Genomic DNA, 19,313 nt, shown 5'->3' with positions numbered 1-19,313 from the left:
GTCAAGGGTCGTATATACTGACCCAATAGCATATCTTGAAAACTAGAACCAATCAACAATTTTAAGCATCATTTTCATTCTCAGTGACCCAGAATTAGTAAAGTTTGACTACATTTATTTCAGAAGCATTTTGGCTGTAGAGCAGTGTTATTATATTATAATTATATTATTTCACCCAGTGGTTCCCGCATCAAACCCGTAACTTCTAGTTGAGCTAGAGCAGCTCTTTCAGAAAGACATCCAATACTGAAGACTTCAAGTGATGGAGAATCCACAACATCCCTAGGTAAGTTGTTCCAATGGTTAGTTACTGAGAAAAATTTGCACCTTATTTCTAACCTGAATTTGTCTAATTCCTTTCTTCTAATTCCTTCTTCATTTAGAAAAACTACCAGTTAACTTGGGTTTCTTATCAACCAGCTTCATAGGTCTTGGGTAACGCATTCTTTTGGAGTTAATGGTTAAACTCAAGGGATGAAAGTGATCTGGTTGTTAGTTGTCATAGGGTAATCAGATTCATAAAGCCTGAACAGTTTTCTGAGTACATGTGATCCCTTCAGTGGAAGAGGATCTTGGCAATACCTGGTGCCAGGTTCATTTCAAGCTCTCCGCAAATTCAGGCAGGCTGTATTTGTCACACTCCTCACCTCCTGAAGCTTTGCAACCATAAGAACTAATAATATACTGTATTTTTTTAGAAAACAAAAAGCTAGGAATCTGAAGAACAAGGTAGCAGCCTCAAAAAAGTGTTGGGTACCAACCCAGTTCAAATGGAACCCTGCCTCTGGTAGACAGCAACACTAATATTAATGCTCTACATATACTACAGTAAAGTAAGTTGCTCTGAATTTATTTGCAGTCTTACTTGGAACTGATGTATTGCAGAAAGTAGTTTGTTGCCGATGGTGTTTCCAAGCTTGGAAGCCCAGCATTCTGTACATCTGCTGTTTCATCACTTTCATCTCCCAACTACAAAAGAGATAGACATTTATACACAATTAACAATACCAAAACCAAGATCATCAGACCTTATTGTCTCATATACACTCTTAACAATAAGACCAAAGTGTACTTCCCATTACAACAAATTTCTCCTTGTTGCAAGCTGCATCCCTATAGGAACGCCAGTGTACTGCATTCATATATACCTAAATTAAGAACCAGGGACACCTTCAAGCAGCATTGCAATTGCTTTTAAAACTGTATTGGTCTATATTCAAAAACCTTTCCTCCTTCATTATTAAGTTTATCACAGCTATGTACTTTTTGGACTGTGTTGCTCCCACTGTAGTTCTGGCCAATCTCCCTCCTGTCAGGTCGTGTAGGAGCCACATACTCCCACTGGCCTCACCCACCCCATATGCTTCCATAAAACCCCTCCCTTTAGGGTGTCAATACCTCTTGTTAGTCTAATTCAATTAGCCTATGTTTAGGTATGAGCCTGCTTTGCCTCAGGTCCTCTGACCTTGCCCCTGCAACACTCTTGGAACCTGTGCTGCATGGATTTGGCATGGAGGGACTTCTGGAGGCTCAGTGGGAAGGGGGACCAGATCATTCCCAACCCAGCAGTTCAGAAGAAACACCAAACAACATTGAATATCCCAGAGTTTATTTGTATAACAGTAGTGGGTGTTTTTAGTTTTTACAAGAAAGGACTTCAAAAAGTAGTATCATGAAAAATAACTTTTGCAAAGTGGCCAACTAACTATACTCTGTGTACAAATCCTGCATTTGCACATATAAATCAAAGCCTAAGCACTTGGTTACCATTTTGTTGCCCTAGTGTCCACATTTATGCACAAATGTAGGATTTGCAAATACACTTCATGTGGCTGCTTTAGAAAATAAAGTTTTTACATGATAGTTTGAAAATTGAAATAGGAAGCTAATATGAAATGAAATTAATACTTGTTTTGGCAGCACATATACTAAAATGGGAACGATACAGAGAAGATTGGCATGGCCCCTGCGCAAGGATGACACACAAATTCATGAAAAGGGGGGGAGGGGTAGCTCAGTGGTTTGAGCATTGGCCTGCTAAACCCAGGGTTGTGAGTTCAATCCTTGAGGGGGCTATTTAGGGATCTGGGGCAAAAAACAAACAAACAAAAAACTGTCAGGGACAGTACTTGGTCCTGTTAGGCCTGGTCTACACTACGGGATTAATTCGGATTTAGCAGCGTTAATTCGAATTAACCCTTCACCCGTCCACACAACAGAGCCATTTAGTTCGAATTAAAGGGCGCTTTAAATCGATTTCTGTACTCCACCTCGACGAGCGGAGTAGCGCCAAAATCGATTTTGTTAATTCGAATTAGGGTTAGTGTGGCCGCCACCACCGAATTAATGTGGTTAAAATTAATGGGGTAGTGTGGCCGCACACCACCGAATTAATGTGGTTAAAAACCGAATTAATGTGCTTAGTGTGGCCGCGCACAATCGAATTTATACAACCTGTTTCCCAAATTCGAATTATCTAAATTCGGATTAATCCCGTAGTGTAGACATACCCGTAGTGAAGGCAGGGGAATGGACTCAATGACCTTTTAAGGTCCCTTCCAGTTCTATGAGCTAGAGATATATATATATGGAGATATACCTATGTGTGTATATATATATATATATATATATATATATATATATATATATGCTTAATACTGTTCTGCTTATCCAGGAGATAGAATAAATGGTTACCTACCTAGGAATCTTTTTGTAACTGTTCTTCTTCGAGATATGTTGCTCATGTAGATTCCAAGTAGGCGTGCGCGCGCCACGTGCAAAGTGACCAGAAGGTTTTCCCCTAGTGGTATCCATCAGTTGGCTCTGGAGCCCCCTGGAGTGGCACCATATATAGGGCCCTGCCGACCCCCCGCCACTTCAGCGCCTTCTTGCCAGCTGACTCCAACAGAGGGGTAGGTGGGTGGGTCTTGGAATGGACATGAACAACACATCTCGAAGAACAACAGTTACGAAAAGGTAGGTAACCGTTTTTTCTTCTTTGAGTGCTTGCTCGTGTCGATTCCAAGTAGGTGACTCCCAAGCAGTTCCTAGGAGGAGGGGTCAGAGTTCATTGCGTCGCGGATTGTAGCATCACTCTACCAAATGCGGCATCGTCCCTGGCTTGTTGTGTAATCGAATAATGTGCAGCAAAGGTGTGGATTGAAGAACATGTTGCAGCTCTACAGATGTCCTGGATCAGGATCTGCGCCAGAAAGCTACCAAGGATGCCTGCACCCTTGTGGAGTGTGCTGTCAGTGTGGGGGCAGGTATCTTTGCCAATTTGTAGCACACTCGGATACAGGACATGATCCACGATGACATTCCCTTCATTCTGTCTGCTATTGCCAAGAAAAGCTGAGTTGTCTTTCAAAATGGTTTTGTCTTTTCAAATAAAAAGCCAATGCCCATCTAACATCGAGGGAATGGAGCTTTTGCTCTCGGCTGCTGGAGTTTGGGTAGAAGACTGGAACAAAAATGTCCTGGTTTGAGTGGAATTAAGAGACTACCTTCGGAAGGAAGGCTGGGTGAGGTCGCAGTTGGACCTTGTCCTTACAGAAGATCATGTAAGGAGGCTCAGATGTCAGGGCCTTAAGTTCAGATAGCCTCCTGGCTGGCTAGAGCCACCAGGATCGCTACTTTCCAGGAAAGGTAAAGTAGTGAACACGTTGGTAAGGGCTCAAATGGGGGCCCCATTAGTTTAGACAGCACCAGGTTCAGATCCCAAGCAGGGATCGGTTGTTGCACTTGAAGGTGTAACCTATGTAGTCCTTTAAGAAAATGGCTGACAATTGGGTTAGCAAAGACTGATTGGCCAGCAACCCCTGGATGGAATGCTGAAATAGCAGCCAGGTGAACTTTTATTGAGGACACTGACAGGAGGGTGGTGAAGCACTGAAATGGGTTCTCTAGGGAGGTGGTGGAATCTCCTTCCTTAGAGGTTTTTAAGGTCAGGCTTGACAAAGCCCTGGCTGGGATGATTTAGTTGGGGATTAGGTCCTGCTTTGAACAGGGGGTTGGACTAGATGACCTCCTGAGGTCCCTTCCAACCCTAGGATTCTATGATAGACCTTGCTGCTTGAGGTGTAACAGATAGTCTAAGATGACAGGTACTGATGACTGCATAGGTGGAGTGCCCCTTTGCATTGACCAAACTGAGAAGCTTTTCCACTTAGCTATGTACGTGGCCCTAGTGGATGGTTTCCAGACCTGAGCAAGCCAACTCCAAAAGGTTTAGCCATGGAGCTTCCATGCCATGAGATGGAGGCACTTGAGATTAGGATGCTGAAGGTGGCCATGGTCCTGCATGATCAAGTCTGAGACTAGGGGCAGACTGATTGGGGTCTCCACTGACAGGTCTAGGACTGTGGTACATCAGTGCTGATGGGGTCAGGCTGGCACGATCAATATCAAAGACAACCCTTCCCGTCTGACCTTCAGGACAACTTTGTGAATGAGTGGGATGGGTGGAAATGCATAGAACAGATGGTCCTTCCAGGGAAGGAGGAATGCGTCTGCAATCGAGCCTGAGCTGTGATTCAGGAAGGAGTAGAACTGCAGACACTCCCTGTTTTGTCTTGTTGCGAACAAGTCTATATGGGGAATCCCCATCATTGGAAGGTGCTGTTCAGGATGTCTGGGCGAATGGACTACTTGTGGTTGTAGAAAGACCTCCTGAGATGGTCCGCCAACTTTTTCTGGGATCATAGAATCATAGAATATCTGGGTTGGAAGGGACCTCAGGAGGTCATCTAGTCCAACCCCCTGCTCAAAGCAGGACCAATTCCCCACTAAATCATCCCAGCCAGGGTTTTGTCAAGCCTGACCTTAAAAACCTCTAAGGAAGGAGATTCCACCACCTTCCTAGGTAACCCATTCCAGTGCTTCACCACCCTTCTAGTGAAATAGTTTTTCCTAATATCCAACCTAAAACTCCCCCACTGCAACTTGAGACCATTACTCCTTGTTCTGTCATCGGGTACCACTGAGAACAGTCTAGATCCATCCTCTTTGGAACCCCTTTTCAGCTAGTTGAAAGCAGCTATCAAATCCCCCCTCATTCTTCTCTTCTGGAGACTAAACAATCCCAGTTCCCTCAGCCTCTCCTCATAAGTCATGTGCTCCAGCCCCCTAATCAGTTTTGTTGCCCTCCGCTGGACTCTTTCCAATTTTTCCACATCCTTCGTGTAGTGTGGGGCCCAAAACTGGACACAGTACTCCAGATGAGGCCTCACCAATGTCGAATAGAGGGGAATGATCACGTCCCTTGATCTGCTGGCAATGCCCCTACTTATACAGCCCAAAATTCCGTTAGCCTTCTTGGCAACAAGGGCACACTGTCGACTCATATCCAGCTTCTCGTCCACTGTAACCCCTAGGTCCTTTTCTGCAGAACTGCTGCCTAGCCTTCGGTCCCTAGTCTGTAGCAGTGCATGGGATTCTTCCGTCCTAAGTGCAGGACTCTGCACTTGTCCTTTTTGAACCTCATCAGGTTTCTTTTGGCCCAATCCTCTAATTTGTCTAGGTCCCTCTGTATCTGATCCCTACCCTCCGGCGTATCTAACCAGAAGGGATCCCAGAAGGTAAGATGCCTCTAGGTGTATCGAGTGTGTTATGCAGAAGTCACACAGCTTGAGGGCTTCCTGGCATAGGAGAGAGGAGCGTGCTCTACCCTGTCTGTTTATATAAAATATCATTGTTGTATTGTCCGTCGTGACCGATACACATTTTCCTTCCAGATGGGCTTGGAAGGTCTGGGAGGCCAGGCGTACTGCTCTTAGCTCTTTGCCATTGATGTGAAGCGAGAGCTCTGCTTGGGACCAGAGGCCTTGAGTCCAGAGCCTCCCTAGATGCGCTCCCCACCCCATCACTGAAGCATCTGTAAATAGAGTCAGCAAGGGTTGAGGTCTGGAGAAGGGCACTTCTGTCCAGACCGTTTGAGGATTGACCAACCACAGGAGAGTCTTGATGGCCAGTGGGGGAAGTGCGACTACCTTGTCCAAGCAGTTTTGGCTTGGGTGATACACTGATACCAGCCAGGACCAGAGAGGCCTGAGCCGCAGCCTTGCATGCTGTACTACATATGTACATGCGGCCACGTGCCCCAGAAGCTTCAGGCAGTTCTGTGCCCTGGTGGTGGGGTATCGTCCGGGGTCCTCTATGATGGAGCATAAAGCCTGTAAACAAGACTCTGGTAGGAATGCTCTGGCTTGTCTTGAATCTAGAACTGCCCCTATGAACTCTGAGTGGGAGTGAGGGCTGACTTTTATGCATTTACCAGCAAGCCTAACCTGTCAAAAATTTACTTTATTAGGTTTGTGTGTGCCTCTACCTGAGCCCTAGTGCAGCTCTTGATCAGCCAGTTGTCGAGGTATGGAAACTCCTGCACCCCTCGCTTCCCCAGGAAGGCTGCGACGACTGCCATGCACTTGGTGAACATGCGAGGGGCCATTAACAAGCCAAAGGGGAGGACTGTGAACTGGTAGTGGGTATGATTCACTACAACCCGGAGGAATCTTCTGTGATTGGAGATGATTGATACATGGAAGTATGCGTCCTTCAAATCGAGGGCGGCATACCAGTCCCCCGGATCCAAGGAAGGGATAATGGATCCCAAGGAGTTCATGCAGACTAGGGAGGCAACCTAGTGACCGAGGATGTGGAAAAAGCTAATGTACTCAATGATTTTTTTGCCTCTGTCTTCACAAACAAGGTCAGCTCCCAGACTGCTGCACTGGGCAGCACAATATTTGGAGAAGGTGACCAGCCCTCTGTGGAGAAGGAAGTGGTTCGGGACTATTTAGAAAAACTGGACGTGCACAAGTCCATGGGGCCGGATGCGCTGCATCCGAGGGTGCTAAAGGAGTTGGCGGATGAGACTGCAGAGCCATTAGCCATTATTTTTGAAAACTCATGGTGATCGGGGGAGGTCCCGGATGACTGGAAAAAGGCTAATGTAGTGCCCATCTTTAAAAAAGGGAAGAAGGAGGATCCGGGGAACTACAGGCCAGTCAGCCTCACCTCAGTCCCTGGAAAAATCATGGAGCAGGTCCTCAAGGAATCAATTATGAAACACTTAGAGGAGAGGAAAGTGATCAGGAACAGTCAGCATGGATTCACCAAGGGGAAGTCGTGCCTGACTAACCTAATTGCCTTCTATGATGAGATAACTGGCTCTGTGGATGAGGGGAACGCAGTGGATGTGTTATTCCTTGACTTTAGCAAAGCTTTTGATACGGTCTCCCAAAGTATTCTTGCTGCCAATTTAAAGAAGTATGGGCTGGATGAATGGACTGTAAGGTGGATAGAAAGCTGGCTAGATCGTCGGGCTCAACGGGTAGTGATCAATGGCTCCATGTCTAGTTGGCAGCCAGTTTCAAGCGGGAGTGCCCCAAGGGTCGGTCCTGGGGCCGGTTTTGTTTAATATCTTTATTAATGATCTGGAGGATGGTGTGGACTGCACTCTCAGCAAGTTTGCCGATGACACTAAACTAGGAGGCGTGGTAGATACACTAGAGGGTAGGGATCGGATACAGAGGGACCTAGACAAATTAGAGGATTGGGCCAAAAGAAACCTGATGAGGTTCAACAAGGACAAGTGCAGAGTCCTGCACCTAGGACGGAAGAATCCTATGCACTGCTACAAACTAGGGACCGAGTGGCTAGGTAGCAGTTTTGCAGAAAAGGACCTAGGGGTCACAGTGGATGAGAAGCTGGATATGGAGTCAACAGTGTGCTCTTGTTGCCAAGAAGGCTAATGGCATTTTGGGCTGTATAAGTAGGGGCATTGCCAGCAGATCGAGGGACGTGATCGTTCCCCTTTATTCGACATTGGTGAGGCCTCATCTGGAGTACTGTGTCCAGTTTTGGGCCCCACACTACAAGAAGGATGTGGAAAAATTGGAAAGAGTCCAGCGGAGGGCAACAAAAATGATTAGGGGGCTGGAGCGCATGACTTATGAGGAGAGGCTGAGGGAATTGGGATTGTTTAGTCTCCAGAAGAGAAGAATGAGGGGGGATTTGATAGCAGCCTTCAACTACCTGAAGGGGGGTTCCAAAGAGGATGGAACTCGGCTGTTCTCAATGGTGGCAGATGACAGAACAAGGAGCAATGGTCTCACGTTGCAGTGGGGGAGGTCTAGGTTGGATATGAGGAAACACTATTTCACTAAGAGGGTGGTGAAGCACTGGAATGCGTTACCTAGGGAGGTGGTGGAGTCTCCTTCCTTGGAGGTTTTTAAGGCCCGGCTTGACAAAGCCCTGGCTGGGATGATTTAGTTGGGAATTGGTCCTGCTTTGAGAAGGGGGTTGGACTAGATGACCTCCTGAGGTCCCTTCCAACCCTGATATTCTGTGATTCTGTGATTCTATGATCCTCAACTTCTTCATGAATCTGTTAAGATTTCGCGGGTCCAGGATAGGTCTGAGACCACCGCTGGCTTTCGGGATTAGGAAATAGCTGGAGTAGAAACCTCTGCCCCTTAGCTCCTGAGGGACCTTCTCTACTGCTCCCACTCTTAGGAGCATTTGCACCTCTTGCGGTAGAAGCTGGTCTTGAGAAGGGTCCCTGAAGAGGGACAGGGAGGGAGAATGGGATGGAGGTGGAGAACTGAAGTGAATATCCCAGTCCTATCGTGTGTAGCACCCAGCAGTCTGACATAATCTGGGCCCATGCAGGATAGAAGTGGGATAAATGGTCCAAGAAACACAGGGGAGAAACACAGGGAGATGAACTGGTGCATCGCCCTCAGGCACACCCTCAAAAGTTCTGGATGTTTTGCAGGTCTGGGACCCTGAGTAAATGAAGGCCTCCTAGTATGGTTTCTGCCCCTCTTTCTGATGTAATCCTGCCTATGCTGAGATTGACAGAAGTGAGGAAGGGGTTAAGGTTTAAAGTGTTTCCTTTGTGGAGCCAGAGTATGAAGCCCCAGTGACTTGAGGGTGGCCCTGGAGTCTTTTAGGCTGTGGATCCTCGAGTCTGTCTTCTTGGAAAAGGGGGATAATCCCCCGAAAGGGATGTCCTATATGGTCTGCTGGACCTCATACGGGGAGTCCCGAGGCCTGGAGTCAAGAGCTCTGCCTCATGGCTACAGCCGAAGACATGGTATGTGTCGCCGAATCGGCCACATCCAGGGCTGCTGTAACGAGGCCTTGGCCACCAATTTTCCCTCTTCCACAAGGCCAAGAAACCTGCCCTGCACTCCGTTGGCAGCAGCTCCATAAACTTTGACATCGCTCCCCAAGAGTTGGGGCTATATCTGCTGAGGGTCACTTGATGGTTGGAAATCTGAAGCCCCCAGTAGAATATACTTTTCTACGGAAGAGGTCCAACTTCTTAGCATCCTTGGCCTTCGTTAAAGGCCCTTATGGGCCTTGACACTTACATTCATTTGCTGCTACCACCAGGAGGAAGCCTGGTGGTGGGTGGGAATATAGGTATTCAAACCCCTTAGATAGGATGAAATACTTTCGCTCCATCCTCTTTGCAGTAGGGACCAAAGAGGCTGGGGTCTGCAATTTTTAGCTGTGTCTTGGACGGTCTTAATAAGTGGTAGGTCGACCTACCAGCTTGAGGGGGCCAGGATGTCCACCATAGGTTCTGAGGCCTCGGAAATGTCTTCAACTTGGAGCCCCAGGTTCTGGGCCATTCTCTTCAAAAGTTGTCAGTGGACCTTGCTGTCATCAAGGATGGTTGTAGAGGAGGTCCCTGTCACAGCTTCGTCTGGTGAAAGGAACAGGCTCTTGCTCCTGTCCTTCTGTTCCAAGGGGGTCACGTGGTACTGGTTCCTCCAGTACGGCATCCAGTTTGGTGCCATGAGGTTGGTCCTGCACCGAAGGGAGCAAAAGGGGGCTCTGCTCTCTGACGCAACGGACAAAGACCGCCTCGAATGCGACCACTGGGCTTGGTGGAACGCTGTGGTTTCCAAAAGGGCCATTGCGTGGTACCGGCCACTGCTTGGACCAGGGCACAAGAGGGAAAGACTGACCCATGTCAGTCCTTGAATGTCTATGCTCCGATCTGTGCCAGCTCCTCCTAGAAATATAGGATTCCGGCTCAGAGTCCGATGCGGAAGACTCTTTTCGTGCCTGACAGTGCCGGGGTAAAGACTAGTGTGGCATCATAGCTGGCTTGCTCCCGGATGGTACCGGGGGCAAAGGAGACCAGTGCGGCACCATAGCCAGCTTCCCTCAGGATGGTTCCAGGAGTCTTTGCAGTGCCGGTGCTTTCGGGCCCAGTGCACACTCTCACCTGGTGGGAGACGGCGATACTGTGAAGGCTATTAGTTCCCTAGCTGCCTCAAAAGTTTCAGGCATGGAGAGCAGCTCCAGCGTGTCTCTCCGCAGCTCTCCCGAGGACGGAAGTCCATCGGCACCGGATGTAATATAAAATATAATATAAAATAATATAAAATAATATAATATATGGAGATATACCTATCTCCTAGAACTGGAAGGGACCCTGAAAGGTCATAGAGTCCAGCCCCCTGCCTTCACTAGGAGGACCAAGTACTGATTTTGCCCCAGATCCCTAAGTGGCCCCCTCAAGGATTGAGCTCACAACCCTGGGTTTAGCAGGCCAATGCTCAAACCACTGAGCTATCCCTCCCTAGCCCTTGACTGATCTCTCACTGGGGCCGGAGTCATTGGTGCCGTGCTGGGTAGAGTAAGTGGCCTGGTGCGGGTCACACTCCGCTCAAGTCCTTTTGCAGTGCTGGCCTCGGCGTGGATGAGTGCCCCCCATCAGATTTCTTCTGTTTCTTGAGCGGCCCCGGCGACTGGCAGCAGTGCCGTGCACTGCCGTGAGCAGAGCCTCTATGTGCCAGAAAGTCCTGCCGGTGCTGAGAGTCTATAGACATAGTCCTTTTTCGGTGTAGAGGTCTCCCTCGTCAATGTCAGTGCAACTTCGCACCGCTGCAGACGTGCTGGGTGCCAGTTCAGCTGAACTTGGCTCCAAGTGGGGGCGAAGGGCTGTCTCCATCAGGGGGAACTTCAGCCTCTGATCCCTCTCCTTTTGAGCTCTGGGATGAAATCCCCTGCAGATCTTGCAGTGCTCCTTTTGATAGGATCCTCCCGGACACTTCAAGCAAGAAGTGTGAGGGTTGCTGTTGGGCACAGGCTTATTGCAAGACGTGCACGGTTTAAACCCTGGATACTGAGGCATGCCCCAGTCCCAGGACAGGAAAGAAGGGGGTGACCCCGATAAGCGGGTCCTAACTACACTAAAAGTACTACATTAAACTAAATATACAATATATATGCCCAGGTTGACTAACAAACTAGTATAACTATATACAGGGAGAAAACGGTAAGACCACTACGGTAGCACTTGCAGATGCAAGAGAGAAACAACATTCCAGCCAACCATCACAGGTGGTAAGAAGGAACTTAAGAGGCCGGGGGCCGGCAGGACTCTATATACGGCGCCAGAAAGGTGCGACTCCAGGGGGCTCTAGAGCCGACCGATATATACCGCTAGGGGAAAATCTTCTGGCGACTGTGCATGCCTCAGTATCAGACTGCGCACACACCTACTTGGAATCAACGTGAGCTAGCACTCGAAGAACAACAAACCAGAATTACAGGAGTTTTCAAAAACAAACTCCATCACACACACAAAAAGAGAACGAACTTTGGGCATTTTAAGCCCAAGCCATCACTTTGTTCCCAGGACTCAGAAACCAGCTTTTTATACTGGATGTTTTCACTTTAAAGTTTTCACCTGGAGTAGCAACTTTCATTTAAGTTCAATCACATAATCTTTGTTTTTCTGATTAAATATATACCTTAACTCTGTCTCTTAAGTTTTGCCCAAATACAAATGCTTGCTGTGCATTGTGCTCTGACTTCTCGCCGTTTTCATCCTCTGAAGTATTGTTAGACTCATTTTTCTGACATTCTCTCACCTAAAGGAAAAAAAACGGAGAAAAATTAAGCCTAGAGAAATTAGATCCGTTTGTTGAATAACATTTTTGTTAAAAACTATACTTTTTCCTTTCCAATAATTTTCATTAATGCTATGCACTAGGAACAAGGGGGGGCTCCAAAGAGGATGGAGCTAGGCTGTTCTCAGTGGTGGCAGATGACAGAACCAGGAGCAATGGTCTCAAGTTGCAGTGGGGGAGGTCTAGGTTGGATATTAGGAAAAACTGTTTCACTAGGAGGGTAGGGAAGCACTGGAATAGGTTACTTAGGGAGGTGGTGGAATCTCCATCCTTCAAGGTTTTTAAGGCCCGGCTTCACAAAGTCCTGGCTGGGATGGTTTAGTTGAGGTTGGTCCTGCTTTGAACAGGGGGTTGGACTAGATGACCTCCTGAGGTCTCTTCAAACCCTAATCTCCTATGATTCTACGAACACGTCAATGTTACTATAAAATTTGTCTATGGATAAATATACATATTACAGTGATAGTGATAGGAAAAAACCCACAATAAATCAGCAATTAATGTAAGAACATTAGAACAGCCATACTGGGTCAGACCAAAGGTCCATCTAAGTCCAGTATCCTGTCTTCCATCAGAGGCTGGTTCCAGATGCTTCAGAGGGACAAAACAGGGCAGTATATCAAATGATCCATCCCCTGTCATCCAGTCCCAGCTTTTGGCAGTCAGATGTTTAGGGACAACTAGAGCATGGGGCTAATAGGCACTGATGGATCTATCCTCCATGAACAATGGGACCCCAGTACAAATATTGACTGGACCAGATAGACTAGTTCATCTAGAGAACCACTGATAACGTAAGGGTTGAAGAGGAAATACTTCACAGAATGGAGACACCTATTAGATCTATATGCATTACAGTTTCTTTATAACTGCAATGTTTCAAATACATTCACAAAGATCATTTCTAAAGAGAATAATTGCAAGGTTCCACTTACTTGCAGGCTGTTTTTTTCCCTTTAGATGCCATTTAGTGGCCAAAAACATAGGGGATTGGGGGGGGGGGGGGAAATTATGATGCCTGTTATCAAACTTTAAGCCATCAGGCTGACATTTTCCATGTCTACTCTCTGCCCTGGACATATTTTTTTCAAAGCTTCAGTGAAAACAAACAATTAAGCCACTTCCACTGTCTAGGTGACTCAGCTCATAAACTTCCTCCTCCCTTGGGAGTCAATGAAAGTTGCATTTGGCTGGTTTCAGTGGCTCATTTCCTGCCCCACTTCTCTCAGGCTTTGCCACTATACTACTTTCCAGGCTGCTAGCTCGCTATCCTGGACTTCTAGTTCCCTCTGCTTCCTGGCTGCAGGCCAGATTTTCAGCTCTATGTTCTTGACCCCCTGCTGTCTGGGTCCATGGAACAGTGCAAGAAGCAGGCACTGGAATACAACTAGCTCCCCCTTTGGGGAAAGCTGGACAGCAATGAGTAGCTGCAGGGCACAGAGAAAATGAAAGGTTAGTGAAGTCCATGGCAAAATACTATAGCATATTGGGAAAATGCCGAATTCTACAACTATGGAACTGGAATCCACAGGGTCCTGACTGAGATGAATGGGGCAGCTCACACCTTTCAGAGCTATTGTTTCCAGCAGACTCACTGCATCTGTTATCCTTGAAAACATGAACAGAGGACATTTACACAGCCAAGCATGATTTTTTTTTTAATGGAAGGTCAGATTCTGGAGCACAATTCTGTGGCAAGCAGGAGTGCAAGTAGGGTGGTACCTGCCAGTTCACAGTACCGGCAAGAGCTTTTTAGCAGGTACGGGATACCGGAAAGACTTGGGGCTAGCCCCCCCCCCCCCCCAGAGGGGGAGGGGCTGCGCTCTGCTCCTTAAAGGAGCAGAACACGGCTAGGGAGGGCATTCATTCTTTAAATGGCTTTAACAGCACAATACATATGCTAACAAACTTAAACAAAGTCTAACATGCATTTTGTTAACTGGAACTGGAGCAGCAAAACAAAGAAAACAAATGCCTCATTTTCCAGCTTTGTGGGTGAGAGAGAACTATAAGTGAAGATTATAATGCCGGATACTGATGGCCTTAAACCAGCTGCCTCAGGAATCTGCCAAGAACTTCGCTGAAAATATGTTCCTCATCTTAGCAATGGAGCTAAGACTTATCACACATCTGCCCACCTTTATTCGAATGAAGCTCCTTCTGATCTGACAGCTCAGGCATTGTCAGTTTCATCCAGAATAATTTACGAACTTGGAACCTAATCCTGTAAATCCTTAATCATTTGATCAATCCCATTGAAGATAATGGGACTATTTGCATGACTATGGACCCCTTTTGTGGACTGGTAAGAGTTTCAGGAGTCTGTTCCTATAAAGGAAGTTGAATCCCCCATTGAAAAGCAATGTTTGGGTACAATACCATAAAGCAGTTTAGGATACAGTTCTAATTACATTTTACATACTATTTGTTCTACAGACCCCCTCCATTAAGGACACAGGATGGACACTGAATGAGGCACAAAGTGGCAAGAAGAAATAGGATATTCTCTTATATTTAAGGTACTGAACTGAGACCCAGGAGAGCTGATTTATTCCTGGCTCTACTACAGGTTTTATGCATGATGTTGGATAAGATTATCTATTGTGACAGGGTCAGGCCAGATGGCTACAGGAGAGTGATGGAAGGCACATATATAAGCCTCAGATTAAGCAGGTCCCTTTTCCCTGGGTAAGGTAACAGGGGCGGTTCCAGAACAATCAGGAACTTGCTGGAACCAATTAAGGCAGGCAGGCTAATTAGGACATCTGGAGCCAATTAAGAAGCTGCTAGAATCCATTAAGACAGGCAGGCTAATCAGGGCACCTGGTTTAAAAAGGACCTCACTGCAGTCAGTGAGGGGTGTGCGAGGAGCTGGGAGCAAGAGGTACGCAAAAAGCTGAGAGTGAGTAGGCATACTGCTGGAGGACTGAGAAGTACAAGCGTTATCAGACATCAGGAGGAAGGTCCGGTGGTGAGGACAAAGAAGGTGCTGGGAGGAGGCCATGGGTAAGTAGCCCAGGAAGTTGTAGCTGTCACGCAGCTGTTACAGGAGACACTAAAGACAGCTGCAATCCACAGGGCCCTGGGCTGGAACCCGGAGTAGAGGGCGGGTCCGGGTTCCCCCCATCCCCCCAACTCCCTATTTGATATAAGAGGAGTTGATCTGGACTGTGGGTCCCACCAGAGGGGAAGGTCTCTGGCCTGTCCCCCGACCCATTAGGTGGGCCAGCAGAGACTGCGGGGGATTGTTCTCCTTTTCCCCATGCTGGCCAGTGATGTGGTTAGCCGAGTGAACAGCAGATTTGTGCCACTAACAAAAGGAGCCAAACTGAGGACTGCCGAAAACCTCTGAGGCTAGCAAATCCACCAGAAGTGCAGAACCCACCAAGGCAGAGGAGGAACTTTGTCACACTATGTATATGCACGGAGGGCCAAATTAAGGTTGCACTGACAACCTTTATTCTGGCATTTTTAACATCTGAGCGCATATCTTTGCGATCTTAAAGTTCTGGTAATAGTTTCTCAGGACATGCTCTTTTATACGCCTCTTGACAGGAGAGCAATGTGATTGCACAAGGAGGCAATGTCACCACATGTGTGCCACTGAAATGTACCTGCCACAACCCTTCTAACACACGGAAGAAAGCTGGGTGTCTGGCTAGAGACAGAAGTAGCTGTAAACACCAAAGAGGTGGCTTTTACACTTTGTTATAACATGCACTGTAAACGTATGTGTGTAAATCCCCAAATAATATTGTGCAAGGTCATCTTGGTCAAACGGAAAGAAAAAAAATCTAGATTAATACATTTTAATTCCAGAATGGATTCAATCATTATGATCATCTAGAATGACCTCCTGCATAAGAGGGGCCATAGAATGTCACCCAAAAACTCTGGCGACGACTGCAGTAACTTGTGGTTGGGCTAGAGAATCTTTTCGGAAGACATCCACAATATAGCAACAGAGGGTCCTGTGGCACCTTTAAGACTAACAGTTAGTCTTAAAGGTGCCACAGGACCCTCTGTTGCTTTTTACAGATTCAGACTAACACGGCTACCCCTCTGATACTATCCACAATATAGATTCAAAAATTTCAAAAGAAGGAGAATCCACCACAAGTTTTGGTAAGGTGTTCCAATGGCTAATAACCCAAACTGTTAAAAATGTACACCTTATTAAACATTCCTATGCCTTTGGTCGTTTTTTCGTAAAGAACCCCTTGCTATCAGAAATCTCCCCATGTGAGTACTTATTATAGATTGTGTTCAAGTCGCCTCTTGCTATTCTCCTAGATAAAATAAACAGACAGATTCTTCAGTCTCTCACTATAAAGAGAGGTTTTCAAGACCTCAAATGATTCTTATAGCTCTTCTGAACTCTTTCAATTTTTAAATATCTTTTTTGAAGTGTGGATACCAGAACTGGACACAGGATCCAGTAATGGTCTCACTAATGTCATATACAGAGGTAATATCACCTCCTCACATCTACTCAACATTCCCCGGATTATAAACTGATAGCTCATGTTCAGTTGGTTATCTATCGTAACCCCCGAATTCCTTCTCAGAATCATTACTTTCCAAAATACAGGCCACCCATCCTGTAAGTACAACCTACATTCTTTGTTCTTCGATTATGATCTTGCCTGTGAACTTATTAAAACAGTTTTGATTGCATGCACTTTATCAAGCCATCCAGATCACTTTGTGCAATTAAGCTGTCATTTACCACTCCACCAGTTTTTTTTATCTCTGAAGACTTTACAAGCAATTATTTTAGATTTTCTTCCCCTGGCATCAAGTTTCTTTGATGTGACCTATTTGCCATAAAAGCATGTCAATAGGAATTCATTTTATTACTCTTCTGTAGTTCCCTATTAAGTCTCAAAAACTATTTCATTATTTTGCCTGGAGGATCAATGCCCGGTTAATGGGCTTATCATTACTTAGGTCATCCCATTTATCCTTTAAAAAATATTGGCACATTAGCTGTCTCCCAGTCCTCTGGGATTTCCCCATATTCCAAGATTTGTGGATAAAGGAGAAGCAGCTGACATAATTTATTTATGTTTGCAGTGTTGTAGCTGTGTTGGTCCCAGGATATTAGAGAGACAAGGTGGGTGAGGGTAATACTTTTTATTGGACCAACTTCTGTTGGCGAAAGAGACAGGCTTTTGAACTGACCGAGAGCCTGGAAACTGAAATTCATAACTCTGTTAGACACCAAAAATCATGGACTTAATAAAGACACTGGATTTATGGGTGATTACAACAATCTGTAACTCACTAACCCTCCTTTGTCCTATGGATGTAGAGGTGTTAACTGCCCACTTGACCTTGAATGATCTCGTGCAACGGTGTTAACTCTTTATCTGTTCCACCATGCATTTAGCTGTGACACTGAGGCCTTGGCTACACTTGGGAATTCACAGCGCTGTGAAGTGCAAGTGTAGTCGCGCCGCCAGCGCTGCGAGAGCTCTCTCGCAGCGCTGTATGTACTTCACCTCTCTGAGGGGAGTAGCTTGCAGTGCTGCGAGCGAGTGTGCAGCGCTGCAGGCGCTGATTACACTAGCGCTTTACAGCGCTGCACTCGCTGTGCTCGGGGGGGGGGGCGTTTTCACACCCCTGAGCGCAGCAAGTTGTAGCGCTGTACAGCGCCAGTGTAGCCAAGGCCTCAGGGTATGGCTACACTTGCAGCTGTACAGTGCTGTGAGTTAAACCCACCTTCGTACAGCTGAGAAGGGAAAGCACTGCAGTCTGTCCACACTGACAGCTGCCAGCGCACTGTCATGGCCGCATTGGGAGCAGTGCATTATGGGCAGCTATCCCAGCATTCAAGTGGTTGCAACGTGCTTTTCAAAAGGGTGGGGTGGGATGGAGTGTGACAGGGAGTGTGGAGGGAGAGAGTGTGGGTTTTTGGGGTGCTGAGTGTGTCAGCATGCTAGCTTGTAAGTTCAGACCCCCCTACTTCTCTCTCACTCACTCAAAGCAAACAGCAAAATGTTTGCTTTTTCTCTCTGAAACAGAGCTTTGAAAGGGCACTTCCGCATTCCTGCAGTAGATCACAACAGTGAGACGAGTGGCCATTATCACAGCGCAGCAAGTTAACTCCTCGTTCACACTGACACCCGGGAGTTGTAGCCAAGGCGCAGCAAACGTTATTCTTCTCGGGGAGGTGGAGTACTAGCAGTGCTGTAGCCACGGAGATACAGCGCTGTACGTGCCTTGCCAGTGTGGACTGGGAGTGAGGTACAGCGCTCTGGGAGGCTTTATTGCGCTGTAACTCACAAGTGTAGCCAAGGCCTCAGTACCTTTCCCAGACCTGAAGAAGAGCTCTATGTAAACACAAAAGCTTGTCTCTTTCACCAACAGAAGTTGGTCCAATAAAAGATGCTTCACCCATCTTGTCTCTATAATTTATTTAGACCTTCAAAAAGGCCTTTGACAAGGCCTCTCATAAGAACTAAAGAAGTTAAGTAGTCATGGGGTGTGAGACAAAGTATGGTATCAAGTATCAGGGGGTAGCCGTGTTAGTCTGTATCTACAAAAACAACAAGGAGTCTGGTGGCACCTTAAAGACTAACAGATTTATTTGGGCATAAGCTTTCGTGGGTAAAAACCTCACTTCTTCAGATGCATAGAGTGAAAGTTACAGATGCAGGCATTATATACTGAAACCTACTGACCGCTATACGTACCTACATGCCTCCAGCTTCCATCCAAGACACATCACACGATCCATTGTCTACAGCCAAGCCCTAAGATACAACCGAATTTGCTCCAACCCCTCAGACAGAGACAAACACCTACAAGATCTTTATCAAGCATTTGTAAAACTACAATACCCACCTGGGGAAGTGAGGAAACAGATTGACAGAGCAAGATGGGTACCCAGAAATCACCTACTACAGGACAGGCCCAACAAGGACAATAACAGAACACCACTGGCCATCACATACAGCCCCCAGCTAAAACCTCTCCAGCACATTATCCACGATCTACAACCTATCCTGGAAAATGATCTCTCATTCTCACAGACCTTGGGAGGCAGGCCAGTCCTCACTTAAAGACAACCCCCCAACCTGAAGCAAATACTCACCAGCAACTACACACCACACCACAGAAACACCAACCCAAGAACCAATCCCTGTAGCAAACCTCGTTGCCTACTCTGTCCCCATATCTACTCTGGCGACACCATCAGAGGACCCAACCACATCAGCCACACCATCAAGGGCTCATTCACCTGCACATCTACTAATGTTATATGTGCCATCATGTGCCAGCAATGCCCCTCTGCCATGTACATTGGCCAAACCGGACAGTCCCTCCGCAAAAGAATAAATGGACACAAATCGGACATCAGGAATGGTA

General features: G+C 46.7%; 1 protein-coding gene and 1 non-coding gene across 2 annotated transcripts in view; one reads left to right on the top strand and one right to left on the bottom strand.

Moving 5' to 3' along the window:
* Window positions 1-19,313, bottom strand: part of RANBP3 (RAN binding protein 3) — a 187,651-nt gene that overhangs the window by 50,913 nt on the left and 117,425 nt on the right. The window contains exons 10-11 of the mRNA XM_029913475.1: window positions 11,781-11,900; window positions 866-969 (exon numbers count right to left, since the gene is read on the bottom strand). Coding sequence (XP_029769335.1) covers window positions 866-969; window positions 11,781-11,900 — 224 coding nt within the window. The remainder of the gene's footprint in view (window positions 1-865; window positions 970-11,780; window positions 11,901-19,313) is intronic.
* Window positions 1,909-2,011, top strand: LOC113408031. The gene has a single exon (XR_003370191.1). It is a non-coding gene; the product is annotated as a U6 spliceosomal RNA (small nuclear RNA).

Source organism: Terrapene carolina, unplaced genomic scaffold, assembly GCF_002925995.2.
Source record: "Terrapene carolina triunguis isolate 2854851 unplaced genomic scaffold, T_m_triunguis-2.0 Scaffold662, whole genome shotgun sequence".
NCBI classification, from domain to species: Eukaryota; Metazoa; Chordata; order Testudines; family Emydidae; genus Terrapene; species Terrapene triunguis.
This window is presented reverse-complemented; position numbering and strand designations above follow the sequence as displayed.